Source organism: Sylvia atricapilla, chromosome 9 (genome assembly GCF_009819655.1).
Source record: "Sylvia atricapilla isolate bSylAtr1 chromosome 9, bSylAtr1.pri, whole genome shotgun sequence".
NCBI classification, from domain to species: Eukaryota; Metazoa; Chordata; class Aves; order Passeriformes; family Sylviidae; genus Sylvia; species Sylvia atricapilla.
The window spans coordinates 14,102,631-14,118,639 of record NC_089148.1 but is presented as its reverse complement, the minus strand read 5'-3'; the positions used below and the strand labels follow the sequence as shown (position 1 = coordinate 14,118,639).

At 52.1% G+C, this 16,009-nt stretch overlaps 1 protein-coding gene across 1 annotated transcript in view; it reads right to left on the bottom strand.

Annotated features, from left to right (window-relative positions):
• Window positions 1-937: 937 nt before the first annotated feature.
• Window positions 938-16,009, bottom strand: part of ZSWIM5 (zinc finger SWIM-type containing 5) — a 96,213-nt gene continuing 81,141 nt past the window's right edge. The window contains exons 6-14 of the mRNA XM_066324986.1: window positions 13,658-13,834; window positions 11,256-11,402; window positions 9,388-9,525; window positions 8,660-8,920; window positions 8,136-8,271; window positions 6,250-6,407; window positions 4,197-4,360; window positions 3,810-3,891; window positions 938-3,399 (exon numbers count right to left, since the gene is read on the bottom strand). Coding sequence (XP_066181083.1) covers window positions 2,537-3,399; window positions 3,810-3,891; window positions 4,197-4,360; window positions 6,250-6,407; window positions 8,136-8,271; window positions 8,660-8,920; window positions 9,388-9,525; window positions 11,256-11,402; window positions 13,658-13,834 — 2,126 coding nt within the window. The 3' untranslated portion in view covers window positions 938-2,536. The remainder of the gene's footprint in view (window positions 3,400-3,809; window positions 3,892-4,196; window positions 4,361-6,249; window positions 6,408-8,135; window positions 8,272-8,659; window positions 8,921-9,387; window positions 9,526-11,255; window positions 11,403-13,657; window positions 13,835-16,009) is intronic.

Sequence of the window (16,009 nt, the reverse complement as noted above, 5' to 3'; positions counted from 1 at the left end):
AAGGAGATGGGAAGTCATGGCAGGCTGCTAGAAGAGCATGTGCGGTGAGGGGGAGCCCCTGAGTCCCATTCTGCAGGTCAAAATGAGGAAACAGGGATGGCAGCAAATTGCGGAGGATGCCTCTCCCTGCCAGGCTGCAGTGTCCATGCTTGCAACTGAGGATGTGAGCCCAGGGCACAACAGCTGTCTCCTGAGGATGTGGATGTGCTCAGCCCTGCTAGGGAAGGTGGGCTGCCTGAGGCTGGCAGGGACACAGCCTGGGAGCTTGGGGCTTGAAGCCCACCACCGGCAGAGGCTCAGCATCAGTTGTCCCACAGTCCTGCTCAGGTTGGAATGGGCAATGTGTTCTCAACCCAGGGTAGTTCTCAATGGGCTGGGAGACCCAGCAGGACTCACCTGGGAGACAGCTGGCAAAGTGGCAGGAGGACCTCTGACACAGCACTACCAGCACCCTGCCACATTGGCTGGGATGGCAGCAGTGGCACCATGGCCCTCCTCCTCCAGCTCCCAAAGCCTCTTTAGCACCATCCCCCTGGTCCTAGCGTTCCCCCGTGCACACCTCTGCATCTTCTCTGATCCCCAAGGCCAAGCTTGCCTGGGGCTCAGCAAACACTGCAAAAAGCAGCCCAGGAACCCTGAGTTACAGCTCCCTGCCACCCCTTCCCACACTGCAGCACACTCACTGTGGTCCAGGTTGGCAGGATGGATGAAGACATGGGCAGAAATGCTGCTCCAGCTGACGTCAATAGGGGCATGTCTCCAGCACAGGCAAGGACCTGCTAACACTGTACGTGGCAGGGAATTGCACCCAGAAACAGCTGGGGTGCCTTGTCCTCGCTGTGCCCCCCTCTTTGGGGCACAGGGGTCTGTGACACTGCTCTGTACAAGTCTGGTGATCCCCTCTCGACTCAGAGAAAGGCAGGAGAGACACAGGCGGTAACGTTCATCCCTTTTATTATTAAACATCAGATGAAGAGGTCGCACACACACATACACGCACGCACGCAAAAAAAAAAAAAAGGAGAAAAAAAAAAAAAAGAAGGGAAGAAAAAAAAAGAGAGAAACAGACTGGTTGAAGACTGCTATTTCGGTGGCGACACAGACCGAGTACAATTGGGTTCCTGGCCAGAGCATGGACACAAGTCACTTGCGAAAAAATTAAACCAGACAGCAGATAACTAGCGCACGTTCTCTAACTACAAGTCACTGTCCAGACCGGCCCTGGCCCCTCCAGCCCTCCCAACCCACTGGCAAAGAAACAAACCAAAACTTAAGAGCCACCGGCCCCGGGGCTGGAGTGTGTCCCCAGCACAGGGCGAGCCGAGAAGGGCCGAGCGTTTGGCTGCACCACGGAGCTGGGAACAGTGTGGGAAGGCGACACGGCTGCCCCTCCCTCCCCCGGAGCCGGCAGCCCTGGTGCCCGCCCAGGCACTCACACCCTGCACCTGCGATGGGCTGAGTCCTCCATCGCCAGCATCTGCATGTGTCCAAGCCAGCATTGCCCCGACTTCCTTCCTTCGCTGTCCTCCAGCGCTGGGCTGCTGCTCCTCTGTCCGTCTGTCCTTCTGTCCCAGGGCTGTGAGTTGAGTAGATGTTCGCCTCCCCCCCACACCCTTCTTGCTGCTGACGATGCCATGGGAACCTGAGAAATGTTCGTGTGCCTCCTCCTCTTTTTGTCTGTGGTTTTGTGTGGGTTTTTTAAATAATAGTTATAATAATAATAACAATAATAATAATAATAGCAATAATAAAAATAATCGCCCCAGCCCACAACAATTTCAAGTATCCCCCAAATAAAAGACAGAATTATAAATAATTATAACTTTACAATTTAATAATTGACACATATACTATAGTATTTACAGTATCATAAATGCTTTTTTTTTTGTGTTACTTTTAGTAAGCAATCCCTGAGAACAGTTACTTTTACTTGTTTTTATTGAAGTATCTTCACAAATAGAGGAGTTTGCATGTCTCGGGCGGGCGGGAGAAGCGCTCTGCAAAGCCATCGCTTTTGGTGATGCATGAGGTTCTAGTGTCGCAGGTTTCTTTGCTCGGTTTTTTTTTTTTTCCTTTTTTGGGGTTTTGTTGTGTTTTTTTTTTTTTTTTGTTTTGTTTTGTTTTTTGTTAAATTCCCCACATAATTTTAAAGATTTTTCACTTTGCAACCTTTGTATCCCTCCAGCAACCACGTCCTTCAGGAAAGAGGTATTAGATTTCCAGGTTAGCTTTTGGTATTGGCAAGGGAGGGCAGGGGCTGAGTAAACCATCCTTTTTTCCCCGTGGTTGCCTTTTGGTTTGTGCCCAAGGAATCTCTGGATCCTCTCAGTGTGTGAAATGGTTAAATCCAAGAAAGAGTAACACTAAAAGAAAAAAAAAAAACAAGAAAGAAAACAAACAAAAAAGAAACAGAAAACCAGAACAGAGCAGCCTCTGCCAATGCGGGGGAAGCTGATCTCCACTTTCCTTCCTTCTTCTCTCCCGAGTCCCCGTGCTGCGGCCAGACCCTGCCAGTAAGCATGGCAGGAGCTGGGGCTCACCCAAATCGTTCTCGCACCAGCAGCATCAGTTTTTTCTTGCCTTTGTAGATTTGTTTAAGATTGTCAATGAACTGGGCAAACTGTATGTGCCCGTCCTGTGCCAGGAGGAAGGTCTCCCTGGCCTTGCTGAGGAACTCGATGAACTCCCCATAGTGCCGTGGGCTGATGTGGGTGAGCCGGGAGTGGGTGGTGTTGATGTAGGCGCTTATTGTCGCGTCCAGCAGCTGCCGCAGGGGGGCTTTGTCAGTGGACATCAGCTTCCCCGAGTTCCTGCGCCCAGGGATGCCGGCCAGCCCTGGTGCTGTCATGGTGCAGCGGCGAAGGATGTCCGAGAGCACTGTGGCACAGTGCACGCTCTTCACCACCAGCGGGATGATGGCTGCCAGCTCGTTTTTGCCCAGAGAGTGGCTCAAGGCGCAGGCCCAGAGCACATCATTGATGGCTGGGTGCGTGTCCTGGTTGTAGGCCAGGTTGAGATGTGTCATGGCCAACGAGGCCAGTTTGAAGGCTCGGAGTGGGTAGCCCCGGTGCTCCATGTAGCGGGCAATGGTGAAGAGCTGGGTGTAGGTCATGCCGGTGGAGGCAGCGTCAATGACTATCTGGTAGGCGGTCTCGAAGGCGATGTGGTCCTTCTCGCAGAGGGTCAGGGCGGACAGGGCGCAGTTCTGGGGGTCCTTCATGGCGCACTGCAGGGCCAGGGTGCGGGCACAGCTGGCCAGCTCTTCCCGCTGTGGGTAGTCCAGGCTCAGGCGCAGGATGGTGTTGTGGGACATCACTGTGGCTGCCACAATGCTGGTGGCTTCCGTGGGGGTGAACAGTGAGTACCAGCTCTGCAGGATGCTCACCAGGGCTCTCACTCCTGCAAGAAAACACTGGGGTCACAGCGCAGTCCTGGAACCTGACTCAGTTCATGGAGCTCCTCTGAGACCCAGAGACAGGGTAAAACCAGCCCATAGCAGTGCTGAGCTGCTGCCTCTGCCCCAAGAGGGACTGGGTAGAGTGGGACAGGCAGAGGCCAACCTGCACTACCATACTGCAGGGCATAGAGACCACCACTGGTCTGGGCCAGGTACAGGGCACCCATCCAGTCCCAAAGCCGGCTACTGCTGCAGCCCCAACCCTGTCAGCTGGTGCTCTGAGGTGAATTCAGCTACCCAGGAAGAAATGAGACTCAGGAGAAGTCAGATGCTCAGGGCTAAGCATGACCCTAGGATCTCCATGCCCAACCCTGCCTGCAGGCCAGGGCCCCCCAGCGCACATCGAACTCACCCACTTCGGTAGCACACGTCACCAGCCACCTCACCATCTCCCGCCGCCGCCAGTTGAGGGTGGACAGGGTCATGCGCATCACCTGCAAGGCAAACTCAGGGTGACAGGCTGCCCTGCAGGGCTCTATTGAGGCCACCAACAGCGCAATGCTCCCCAAAAATCCCTCTGGCTCGACTGGCTATCAACTATGTGGCACTGCCTCACCGCCACCCAAACCACAGTGAGCACAGGGGCTTCCCAGGGCTGAGGTTCCCTGCTCAGGACCATGGAGGGATCACTTTACTCCATCCACAGGGGACACCCTGCTGGGTGGAAGACCATAACCAGCACGGCTGCCACAGCATGGGGGGCAGAAGGGCCACCAGCATCCCCAGCATCATCCTATACCTGGAGCCCCAGTTCCAGCGCGACATTGAGCAGTGTCGTGTCAGAGTTGCTGTCGGCTGGCGTGGCAATCTTAAATGCATCCTGAGCCAGCTTGAAGATCAAGGAGGAGGAGTGGATATTTTTCTGGATGGCCTCCAGCACTGTGCGTAGGCGCAGCATGTCCCCTGGGAGCAAGCAAGAATGGTCAGATGGCTCAGACATCCCCCAACTTGCCCTGGAGCCCCATCTCTTGCCTGTATCACGTGGTGAACAGTCCCTTCACCACAGCCAGGCCCTCTGGATACACACACAAAGGGACACACAGCGATGCTGGATCAGGCTCTGCAGTCCAACAGTCTACAATGGAGCACCTTCCCCAGGAAATGATACTCCCTACAGCACGAGTCCTCATTCAAGTTCATCCTCTCACAGAGAGGACAAACAAACCTGAGTGATCCCAGACATATCCTGTCTTTAGCAGACATCTCCAGGCACCTGGATGTTCCACCTTGGCCTCAAGTTTGACAGCTGTACAGCAGCTTCTATCCAGAAAAGGAGGGGCTTGGGGAGATGCCTAGTATTGAATGGCTGCAGAAAGATGAGTCTTCATCCAGAAACATTAGGAAGAAGAGGAAAAGCTGTTTGCTGCACACAGACTGTCTTGCCCAGCAAGTCTCCTCTGCAAATCTGGGCTGGGGTCACCCAGACTTGCTGCACCTTAGTCCTCGATGTCCCAGGCCAGGCACATAGCACTCATAACTGGGACAGGCTGAACTATCCCCAAAGAAGGAGGTTCATGGCACAATATCCAGTGGTGCTGTGGGTCTTCTGCTACAGGAGTTGTGGGTGCTAGGATATATGATGGCACAGGAGATGGGGCAGGATCTTGGAATAGGGACACATCAAGGCATATGCATATCATGACCTTGCACCTAGCCTGGAAATTGTCCTATCAGTCCCTGTGGGACACAGTGTGGGGTGTGGGATCTTTGCACAGACCAGAGGAGGCAATGTGCCACACTGGGTTCCAGCTTTATTTCTGCTCCTAGTCATAGACTGAGCAGACGAACCTCATGCAAAGACAACCAAATCATGCACGGAGTGTGAAAAACCCAGTGCTGCACCTGGACACATAGAGACATCTCGGGTGACTCATAGCTAAAGATATCACCTGCCACCCACCACAGCCACTTGCACTGCCACCAAAATCCAAGCCTCCCTAAAATGGCTCATGGGGGCGTGGGCAAGAGAGGCTGCAAGATCACACTGGGACACGCTGCAGTAAGGCAACACCTGAGGAAGGGGATAGTGGGAAAAACAAATGCAATCCAACAGCCCTACATCCCCAGCATAAAATCCTCATCCCATTAGGCACTGAAAGGGAGAAAAAAGACCTAAAGGATAAGCCAAGTACCAGCTCTTCATCAAGGCACTGCAAATCAGACAGAACACCATCAACCTTGGTAAAGCAGCCTAGAAGAGAAGGCTGGAAGGAGAGAAGAGGCTGCCAAGGCAGCGAGGCTGGAGCTTTCTGACAGCTCATTTCTCTTCCTTTTCACTGGGAAAGAAAAACCTTCCCTGTCAGGCTGGCAGCACCAGGACATCAGAGGGCAGTGGTAACTGCTTGGCTCACTGACCCTCACAGGACACAAGACGCTTGCCATCCTGCTGGGGCTGGTTTCTGGTCAGGGGGATGTTCAACAAAAAGCCCGTACTCGTGTTCATAATAGTGCCTGGGCAGGAACTGAAGAGGCCCAAGAGGTCCTGTATCACCTGAGGCACTATCCAGGAACCTGTAGCACCGTGGCTGCAAGGCCTGCCTATACCTCATTGGAAATTCCCATCCTGCCCTGCTGGACCATGAGCCCTTTGGGACAAGAATCCCAGAAACCCCAGATTCTCGAGGCCAGCTCATTGTGCCCTGCCCACAGCAGGTTGCCAATGGGGCACCCAGCCAGTCTCTGCCAGTGCCAGCAGAAGCAAGAGCTCCCTCCCTTCTCCAGCAAAAAACTCTTCAATGCTCTTGTGCACCATCATTCCATCAACCCTGCCCGAGAAGTGCCCTGCCACCAACCTTTGGCTGCGGTGAGCATGGTGGAGGCCAGCTCACACTGCTGTGACTCCAGGTGCCCCAGGGTGAACCAGCGCGGGTACCTGCTGGGGACCACTGAGACCAGGTGGTGAGGGTGAGTCACATCGCCGGACGGTGCCGTGGTCTCCAGGACAGGCAACCTGAAAAGCAAGAGGGAGGAGGCAACATCAGATCCCAGTCCAGCCCCAGCTTCACCTCCCCTCCCTGAGGTGCTGCCAAGGCGAGGCAGGGGCTGCCTGCAGGCGGCTGCCTGCAGCAATGCCTTTGAACACATCCTGCTGCTGTGCACGTGTGGGGCTCCTGAGGCTGCGTGCTCAACACATGGGCACAGGGATCAATCTGAGACTGACTTGAAAGGGGGGAGAAAGATCCGTTGAGTGATTTATAAACTTGTAAGGAAAAGCAAAGACCTCAGGAAAAAAAAAAAGGAAGGGAAAAAAGTAAAATCCCTCCTCCCCTCCTGCTCCTTTCATATCAAAGCACCCAGCAGAACTACTGACTGTATCATCTGGTTCTTCTTACAACACTTGGTTATGATCAGAAGCAGCAGCACATTTCCCCAGGGCCTCTGCAGCCAGGTTAGGTTGCCTGTTTTTGTGGGCACATCCAAAAGCCTGGAAAACCTGGGGGAGAAGCAAACCTAAAGAAGGGGAACAACAGGAGTCTCAAGTCACCAGCTATGGTGACAAATCCTAAATCCTTGAGTTGGTGCTACTGTTGCTAACTTGATGGTTAGTTATGCAGGAGGGAAACTGCACCCTGGACATTAGGAGCATCCAAGTGTCTCTGCTATCCTCACTTCCAGGCTTGAGGTAACCACAGGGCAGATGAAGCCCAGCCTTTCCAGCCCTGGACAGAGTCCTAGCTGGGAGCAGACGATGGGCACCAACAGATAGCATCCCCGGGGCCCTCGGTCCTGTTCAATGGCCAGAGGTCTCAGGTCTGGAAGAACATGGTGTCTCTGCACACCACAGAGGTCCTTGGCTGCTTATTAGGGCTGCTTGTTGTCCTCCTGAGCAGCTCTTCCCAGGGTAGGGGGGATTTCAAACTTTCCCCCAGCGCTGGGGAGAGATGACCCATTTAACTGCAGAAATGCTGTAAAAAAGGTGATGCTCTGGGCCAGGACTTTTAATGGTGGTAAGAGGGAGAGAACACTGGGATGCTCTGACGTTGACAGTCCTCCAAGCATTGACTTTTTTAGGAAATTTCAGCCTTTCCAAGACACATCCAGTTCCTGTCAAAACAGTGCAATACACAGGCTGATGTCTGAAGTGTGTCATGGACTGAGGAAGGAGATAGGACAGCTCTCAGCATCAGCTGTTTCCCCAGTCCCAGATATAGAGATGAGTTTTAATAGAGAACAGAGCGCAACTGTTCTCCACCTGGCTCTGTGACACCCTGGAGCCCGGGGCAAACCATCCACCCATCTGTGCCAGGATAACAGCCCTTCTTGCAGGCAGGGAGGGCTGCAGGGTGCCTGAGGCCCGGCAGACAGAAGGCAGATGACAGCTCTGTGTGTGCCTGGGACCTGCTCTGGCAGAGGATGCCTGTCACAGGGACAGGCAGGTGGTGGTCCAGCCTGGAGCAAGGGGCTGGGTGGAGGGCTGGGCCAGCAGACATTACTGGACCCATGCAAGTCTGTATGGATGGAGTTTATAAACCAGGAATCACCCAAATGGAGAGCAGGAACCTCTCTGGACTGCTGCTGTGCACAGTGGCCCTACACACTACAAAAGATCCCATGGATGGCAAGCTCCAAGCCTGTCTCCACTGCCATCCCTGCTCTAAAGTTGCAAAGCATCCCAGCTCCCCAACAAGCATAAGAGAGGCAAAAATGGGAGCAGAAACAGAATTAAACATGCACCAACCTCATGGCCCGCAAAGCCAGCTTGTATGCCAGGTCAGCATCGTGGGGCAGCAGGGCAGAGAACAGGTATTTGGCAAAGGTGTGCATGGGGACGCTCTCCCGGTGGATGACTTCTCCCAAGCCGCTGAAGGGACCACCTAGGCAGAAGCAGAGCCCATCAGCCATAATTAGCACAGCAGGATCTGTGGCTGGGGTTTGCATCACCCCAAAGCTCTGAGGATCTGCTGTTCAGCTCCCTGGTGTGTTACTCAAGTTGGATCCAAGGATGCTCTTCCCTTTTCTAAAAGAAAATAAGAAACTGAAGCCACGTGCTTAGCACCCTTCTCCATATTGCCTCTGACTTGTAGGGATGCCAACAAACCCTTGCTTTTCCAGGTGATAGAGCAGAGCAGCCATCCTACAGGCTCTGCACCACATCCAGACAGGAACAAGCAGGATGGGCATAAATTTTGAAAAGGGCACCTCAGAGATGTTACCAGCACTCGGCTAAGACACTAAAGTCAGCTAGATGAGCCAAGCCCCCACCTTCTAGCAGCAAGATGCACTGCTTCCGTAGGGTCTGCACCAGCACTGGGTCCAGCTCCAGGTCCTGCAGCCGGGCAATGATCTGCTCCTCATTGCGGCACACCTTGTCCTGGGCATAGAGACCTTCAGGCATCACTCTCTGCTGACCCATCCCCATCAGGGCCACCTCTAAGGCCAGGGACAGGTAGGACTCGTCACCGTCTTGGCTGCCAGTCACAACGGGCACGTGTTGGTACGCCGGCGGTTTGGAGTCCCCAGCGTCTGAAAGGAGGGAGAGGAGATGCAGTGAGGTTAAAAGAATCTTCCCAGACAATAGAACCATTGCAAAGAAAAATCTCCCACTTCAGAAGCAAGACCCACATGTCCCTTCCTGCCTGCTTTCGATTACCCAGAAACGACAGATGAAAGCTCCCCGGTGGAGATGTGGGCTTCACCCTCCCTTCCTTCCTCTCACTAGGAGATGCAGGAGACCCAAGACATGTGCAACAGGGTACACAGCTGACACCAGAGGCTTCCCATGGACCTGCTCTGCTCTGGCTGCAAACTCTGAGGCTGAGAAAACTCTGCTTCTGTCTACTCACTACCTTCCTTGTCTGCACTGCAGCTCTGACCTGGTGCTCCTGCCAAGGCAGAGAGGGAGAACTCAGAGTCCAGGTGTCCAGAGCCCCACATCTGCACCCACCTCAGCCACAGCCACCAGGAAAGGATCCAGGAGGAGCACTTGGTACCTGAAATTTCAAGGCAATTTTCCTCTTCTAATCTACAAGCTTCGGTCAGGGTGAGAAAGAGGCAGCCAATGGGGTTCAGAGGGTGGCCTACCCAGCCCTCCAGGTTGGTGATGGTTGTTGCTCCTCTCTGCAGCAGCTCTGGATAAAATAGAACAGGATGGTGGTAAAAGTAAGGAATTTAAACACAAGTTCCGCACCCAGAGAGGCTTCTGAGACCAGAGGACTTTTCTTATCCCACAACTTGGGTCACAGAGACCTCTAGGGCAAACTCTGGCATGGCAGTTCACAAGGCCAAGGAGCAGCAAGGAGCAGTCACTCTGCACAGACAACTGAGAGAGCAGGCACACACACACAAAAAGGTGTCCCTAAGGCCACATAAGATGCAGAGACTCATTCTCTGTTTCAAGAGGACATGAGGGTCTGAAGACTCCCAAATATAAGGTCTGTAATGCCAGACCTTCAACTCATGGACTGATTTGCAATGGTAGCCCAAATATTTTGGAAACACAAGCAGAAATCTCTCCTGAGATGACAAATAATTCCAGTGATTCTTAGAAATTCCATCTTTTGGTGATCTCAAGCTGGCTGAGCTGGCAAGGACCAAGAGTTGCTGATCTTCAGCAGCACTGCAGTAACTGACCCCGGCTCCCTGCCAATTGCAACTGCAAAAGGAGGAACACTGGGCTTGTCTCCTGGTACATTTACTCAGGAAATGCAAGGTGGAAGTAGCACACACAGCCAGTTACTGCGGCTCTGCAGTCAGGCAGCTCCTCTTTAATGCAGGCAGCACTTGCCTGGGCCACCCTTACAGGCAACCAGACACAGCAACAGTGGGAATAAGAACAAGAATCCAGCAAGGAGTGCTCCTGTCCAAGCCGCAGGCTGCCAGCTTTTCCAGGAGTGTGCTGTGGGAGACAGTGTCAAAGGCCTTGCTGAAGTCCAAATAGACAACATCCACAGCCTTTCCTACATCCACCAGGTGGGTCAGCTGGTCATAAAAGGAGACCAGGTTGGTCAAACATGACCTTCCCCTCCTAAACTCATGCTGGCTGGGTTTGATACACTGCCATCCTGTAAGTGCTGCATGATGACACTCAGCATAAACTGTTCCATTACCTTACCAGGTACTGAGGTCAGGCTAAACTGGCCTATAATTACCAGGATCCTCCTTCCCACCCTTTCTGTAAATGGGCATCACATTGGCCAGCTTCCAGTCACCTGGGACCTCACCAATGAGCCAGGACTGTTGGTAAATGATGGAGAGAGGCTTGGCAAGCTCATCTGTCAGCTCCCTCATCACCCTGGGACGGATCCCACCTGGTCCCATAGATTTATGAACATCCAAGTGGCTCAGGAGTTCTCTGACTGCCTCCTCCTGGATAACAGGAGGACCATTCTGCTCCCTGACACCATCTACCAACCCAGGACAGTTGTCCTGAGGACAAGTCATCCTTCCCCTAAAGACTGAGGCAAAGAAGGTGTTAAGCACCACTGCCTTCTCCTCACCTATAGTTACTAAGTTCCTTCCCACACCCAGTAGAGAACAAAGGTTGGTCTTACTCCTCCTTTTGCTGTTAATATATTTGTAAAAACATTTTTATTATCCTTTACAAAAGCTGTCAAGTTCCAACTGAGCTTTGGCCTCTCTATTTTTTTTCCTACATGCCCTAGCAACCCCCTTAAATAATTCCTGAGAGACCTCACCCTCCTTCCAAAGATGATCCATCCTCTTTTTATTCCTAAAATCCTTCAAAACCTCACTGCCCATCCAGGCTGGATGCTTGCCTCCTCAAGGCAGAGAAGACTTTTCCAACCGAGGCACCCCGGCCAGACATCACAAGGCACTTCTCATGTAGCTCTACTCATACCTTTCTTCTGATGCTTATATATTTCCAGCTGCCTTTGCTGCTGCAGTCGCAGGGTGTTGATTATGGCAACGGTTAGTCGGAGAGCTTCTCTGGGATAACCGTGGGAGCGCAGTGCATCCACCCGAGCACAGGCTGTCGGGACGTGCTCTGCAAGGCAAGGAACAGAGGGCACAGCTGAACCAGAGGAGCACAGGCACTGACAACATGGTGCTCGTGGGGCATCTTCTTCTCACGTTCCCCACACCCGGGATAAACTCCTGCTTCCTGTCTTGAATTCATCCCTTTCTCCCTGCTCCTGGAAAGGATGCCTACCAGGAATACTAACGGGACTCCTGCCACATTCAACCCACAGCAGCCACGTCAATACCTAAATCCCCACCTCCGCAAAGCTTATCTAATGGAAGCATTTCCAGCACACCATTGCTGCAATACGACAGCTCCAACACAGGCTGCTACAACCCTGCCGCTCATTTCTTCTAAAATCTGCATGGCTTATCTTGATTCCTCTCACTACTCCCATGGCACAGGTGAGGATACACAGGGTGAGGCTCGGCATCAAGCACTGTGCTGGGGGTCCTGGCACTGGCAGACTTGGGGTGATGCTTTGAACTGACTCCTTAACACCTCCATGGAGCGAGCTCTGCAGACATCCTGTCCCTTCTGCAGTTCTCCTACCTGGTGTTTTATTATTAGGAACAGTTGCACGAAACCCCCTCCCAAGACTCACAGTTGCTTAGGAATTCATCTGCTCCTGCTGCTTATTGCTCACCTGAAATCACAAGCAACTGTGGAGAGGATTATGACTGAGTGAGAAATTAGCAGGAGCAGATGACATGACATGCTGCATAACAAGCAGCAAAAATCCCATTTTCTTTCAAAATGTCCTACCAAGGGGAGAAAAAAACCCAGGCAAAGACAGACAATCTGAAGTTATCGTAGAGGGATAATTTCTACTCCTGGAAGAGTTCAGAAAGCTCTGGAAATGCAGACAACCACCTCCACAAATGGGTATCCACATCCCAAAGGTCACCCACAAGGAATACATGAGGAAGAGATTTCAGAACAAACACATCTGTAAAAGAGATTCTTGTTGCTCCCTCGATTCATTTGCTAAATGGATGAAATATTCATCTTCTCACTGAATTCATCACTGGAAGTTGCTGACAAATCACCTTCCTCTCCTAGCACTGAGTCCCTGAAGAGGTGCCAAGAAAGCAGAAGCGCAAAATCCAAAAATCATGGCAAACACATCAGAAAAAGAACAGGCACCAACCCACTGGGGAAAAGGGTTCACCAGAACCCAGATAAGGCTCAGGACAGGAGAGCTGTGGCCACCACATCCCTTCTAGATGGTGTCCATGCATGTACTAACCTACCACTGCTGCCTGTGGCTGTGCAGGAAGGAAACCTCCTGCCTGCAGCTGCCCAGAACTCTTCCCAAAGAAGAAATATCCTCTTATGCTCCAGCTAAGGTGTACCAACAGCCTACATATGAGCCCTTCCTGTCTCCTGGCATTAGCAGCAACTTAGTGCCTCCTACTCCAGAAACTACATCTCTAGACAACTTTAAATATTCTCTTTCCTGGTGGCAGACCCCAGCTTCTGGAGTGGACAACAGTGCAATGGTGTGCTTTGACCTGTTGTGTGTTCATATATTCAACTCTTGGACTGTACGAGATAAGTAGTCCCCCTTCCTGGAGGTGGGTGGGAACTTGTATCTCCCATTTTGGGGTCTGTCTTAGGGCTAACAGCCACATCAGGTTTCCCTCCAAGCCCTTCATATCTCACTCATTCTCATCCCAGACAAGGAGTTGTTGAGGGTAAACAGATCTGCCTGGGGTCATGACTTTGCAGGAGAGAATTTGTGTGGCTTGAGGTACTTGGGCCAAAAGTCTACAACACAGGAGGCCTCTGGGCTTGCCTGGCCCAGTATACCTTAAGCTCCCATGAGGCTTAATTGTACTGACTGCTAATTGCCTTTAAGGGAAGACTAACAAGAAGGTGAGAGCAGGAAAGAGAAAATCCAGAGGATACCACTGTGCTTTGCAGTCAATTTTCAAGAAACTTTAGTGTCCAGACCCCCTGTACTGAAAATAGTGAGCAACCCAGAGGTTGCTCTGGGTACAGCTAAACACCAGCAGGATGAAAAGGGACATGATGCACTTGGTCCAAACTGCCCAAGAGAAGCCCAGACTGTAAATATGTGGCGATTGCTCTGACTGTGGCTGGGGTGTGGGTAGGCATTGAATTCTTCTGCTCCTCCTGCTCCTCAGGCTAAGGGCCAGGGTAGCCATTTCAGTCTAGGATGCAGAAACTTGCAAGGACTCAGGGTAGCCTCAGGTGACTGCACTAACAACCCTACCACACAGGCCATGAGAGGGGCTGCTGGTTTGGATGCTCACCCAGCCACAGTGGCTGTCCCTGGGAGTTGAAGAGGAGGCTCTCGCCCTCCCGCTGGTAGGAGGGGGACACGTAGAAGTCACTGCTGATGATGCGCTGCAGGTGGCTGTCCTGCCAGTGGAGGTCACAGCCCTCGATCGCACGGGTGAACACGGTTCGTCTGGGCCTGGCCAGAGAGTCTGCAAAGAGAAAACACATCAGATCCCTGGTGGTGCAGGGGCAGCCTGTTCCTCCTCCCAGACATGACCTCCCTGGGCAGAGCTCTGCCTTTGCAATGACAGCAAAACCTGGTCTCACCCTAGTAATTTCCGAGATGGACACGAGCTCTGGCTTTGGATACTTCTACTGCCTACCCCATCTCTGAGGGAGACTAATGTCTCCTCAGACAGCATTGCTAAGTAACTTGCTAGAATAGTTGACTTGGTCAGAGAGGTGAGAAAAGAGGCAGGGACCACTCACTCTTTGCTTTGTGACCACAATCCACTGTTACACACAAGGCTGACACCCTGAAACCTGGCAGTGTGCTCCCCCCCCTGTGACATTGAGCATGCAGGCAGCTGCCCCAGGGTCAGGACTGGGCTTCCTCAGCACTACTGCCCTGCAAGCACCATGAGCTCTCCACCTCCACTCCAACAAAAGTCTCAGCTTCACTCAACTGCAGCTTCTTAGATCAGCAGCACATGAAGCCACGAAGGGAACCACACGAGTGTGTCTCATCTGCCTCCGGGTAATGGGGAGGAATCATCACCCTCCAGCAATCTCTGTGGGCTGTGTGAGAGGGCTGGAAAGGAGTAGACAGCATCATCTGAAACCCCACTGCTGCCCTGCACCGGATATCTGCACTCCTCTTCGGAACTGCTCTGTAAGTTCATAGGCATTTCTACCAAACTACCAAATGCTGGATTAGCATTTCACCCCATCTAGACCGATCAAGACAAGTGGTTTATTCTGAGGAAAAAACCTGTCTGGAGCAGTCCCACTATCACTGCAGCCACACTGGATCATGGAGGCCAAGCACAGCTGGCAGGCTGCAAAACGGGAAGCCCCAAAGGGGGTGCAGTGCTCCATGTTAGGTCCTGCAACCCGCAAGAGGGGCCGAGTTAAATGCATTCAAGGGTGGAAAACAAAAGGCACTGTTCAAAGCTGATCCAGGGAGGCTGGGTAAACATGCTCCGGAAACGATGGCAACAAGCAATTAGCCAGAATGCTGCAGGCACCCTGAGGTGGAGAGAAATTAAACAGGTGTTTGTATGTTGAGAACCAAGCCTGCTCACTTTACCAGGAAGGATTTCAAGAATCAGCTGTTCTTCAGTAATAAAAGAGGCTGTCAACAATCTGGAGCAGTATTTGCATATGCACAAACATGAACCCCAGGACACCTCCAGAATCCGTGCTGCTTTCAGTCCCCCTCTTGCAGATGCAGGAGCACAGGGAGAAGGGGACACCCCTGGCATGTGCTTTGGGAACTCCCTGCAGGTCTAAAAAAAGTGTTCTGTTCAGCCCTAGCAACCTCCTCCAAATGCCAGAGCAAATCCATGGGAGAGCTGGAAATACCAGGGGGGTAGTCCTTGGGCTGGTGCAGGACATGGAGCAAGGCCAGGTTTAAATTAAGCTGTTCCCTGAGGAAGAGCATAGAGCATAGGGAGGTTGAGTTATGCAGTCCTGCCATGGCTGGGCTGATTGGCAGGACAGCCACACTCCTAAACTGCTGCTGATGGACTGACCCCACCCAGGAGAATGAAGTTTCCCCTCTGGCACGGCTGCTGTCCCCCTCTCTTTTAACCACTTTGGCCACACATAATACACCGAAGAGCAATTCCAGTGCAGCAGACAGAGCCATGTGAAGAGCAGTAACTTTCAATTAACATCTACTTCAGGCAAAAGGAAGGAGAAAGAATGCTTAAATTTAAAGGGATCAAATGCTTTGTCAGTGGTTGAGAAACTATTTTAGCACTAAGGAACAACCTCTCAACTACACTGCTCTGTCTATGCTCTGCACTTGAACTGCGTTAACATTCCTGGCTAATGACTTCCCTACCACCTGAATAACAGCCTTAAAGCGAGGCTTAAGGGCTGGGAAACAGGCTCTGCACCATCTCCAGCTCCTTACCTTCACATCACTCAGGACTTCTGAGCTCAGCTCTGCTCTGTTGCAAGCAGTATTACCCCATGCACAAACCTGCACAGACTGTAGGGGTTATAAACTCCCCTAAAGTCAAATTGCTTTAAAACAGTCTCTAAACGCAAAACATGGGCAACTTTACCTTGTAGCAAAGAAGCAAATGTTTATATATAAAACCAGAGCCTGTGAAGACAAATATCTTATATTCCTTTGATTCACAGAAATGTCACCA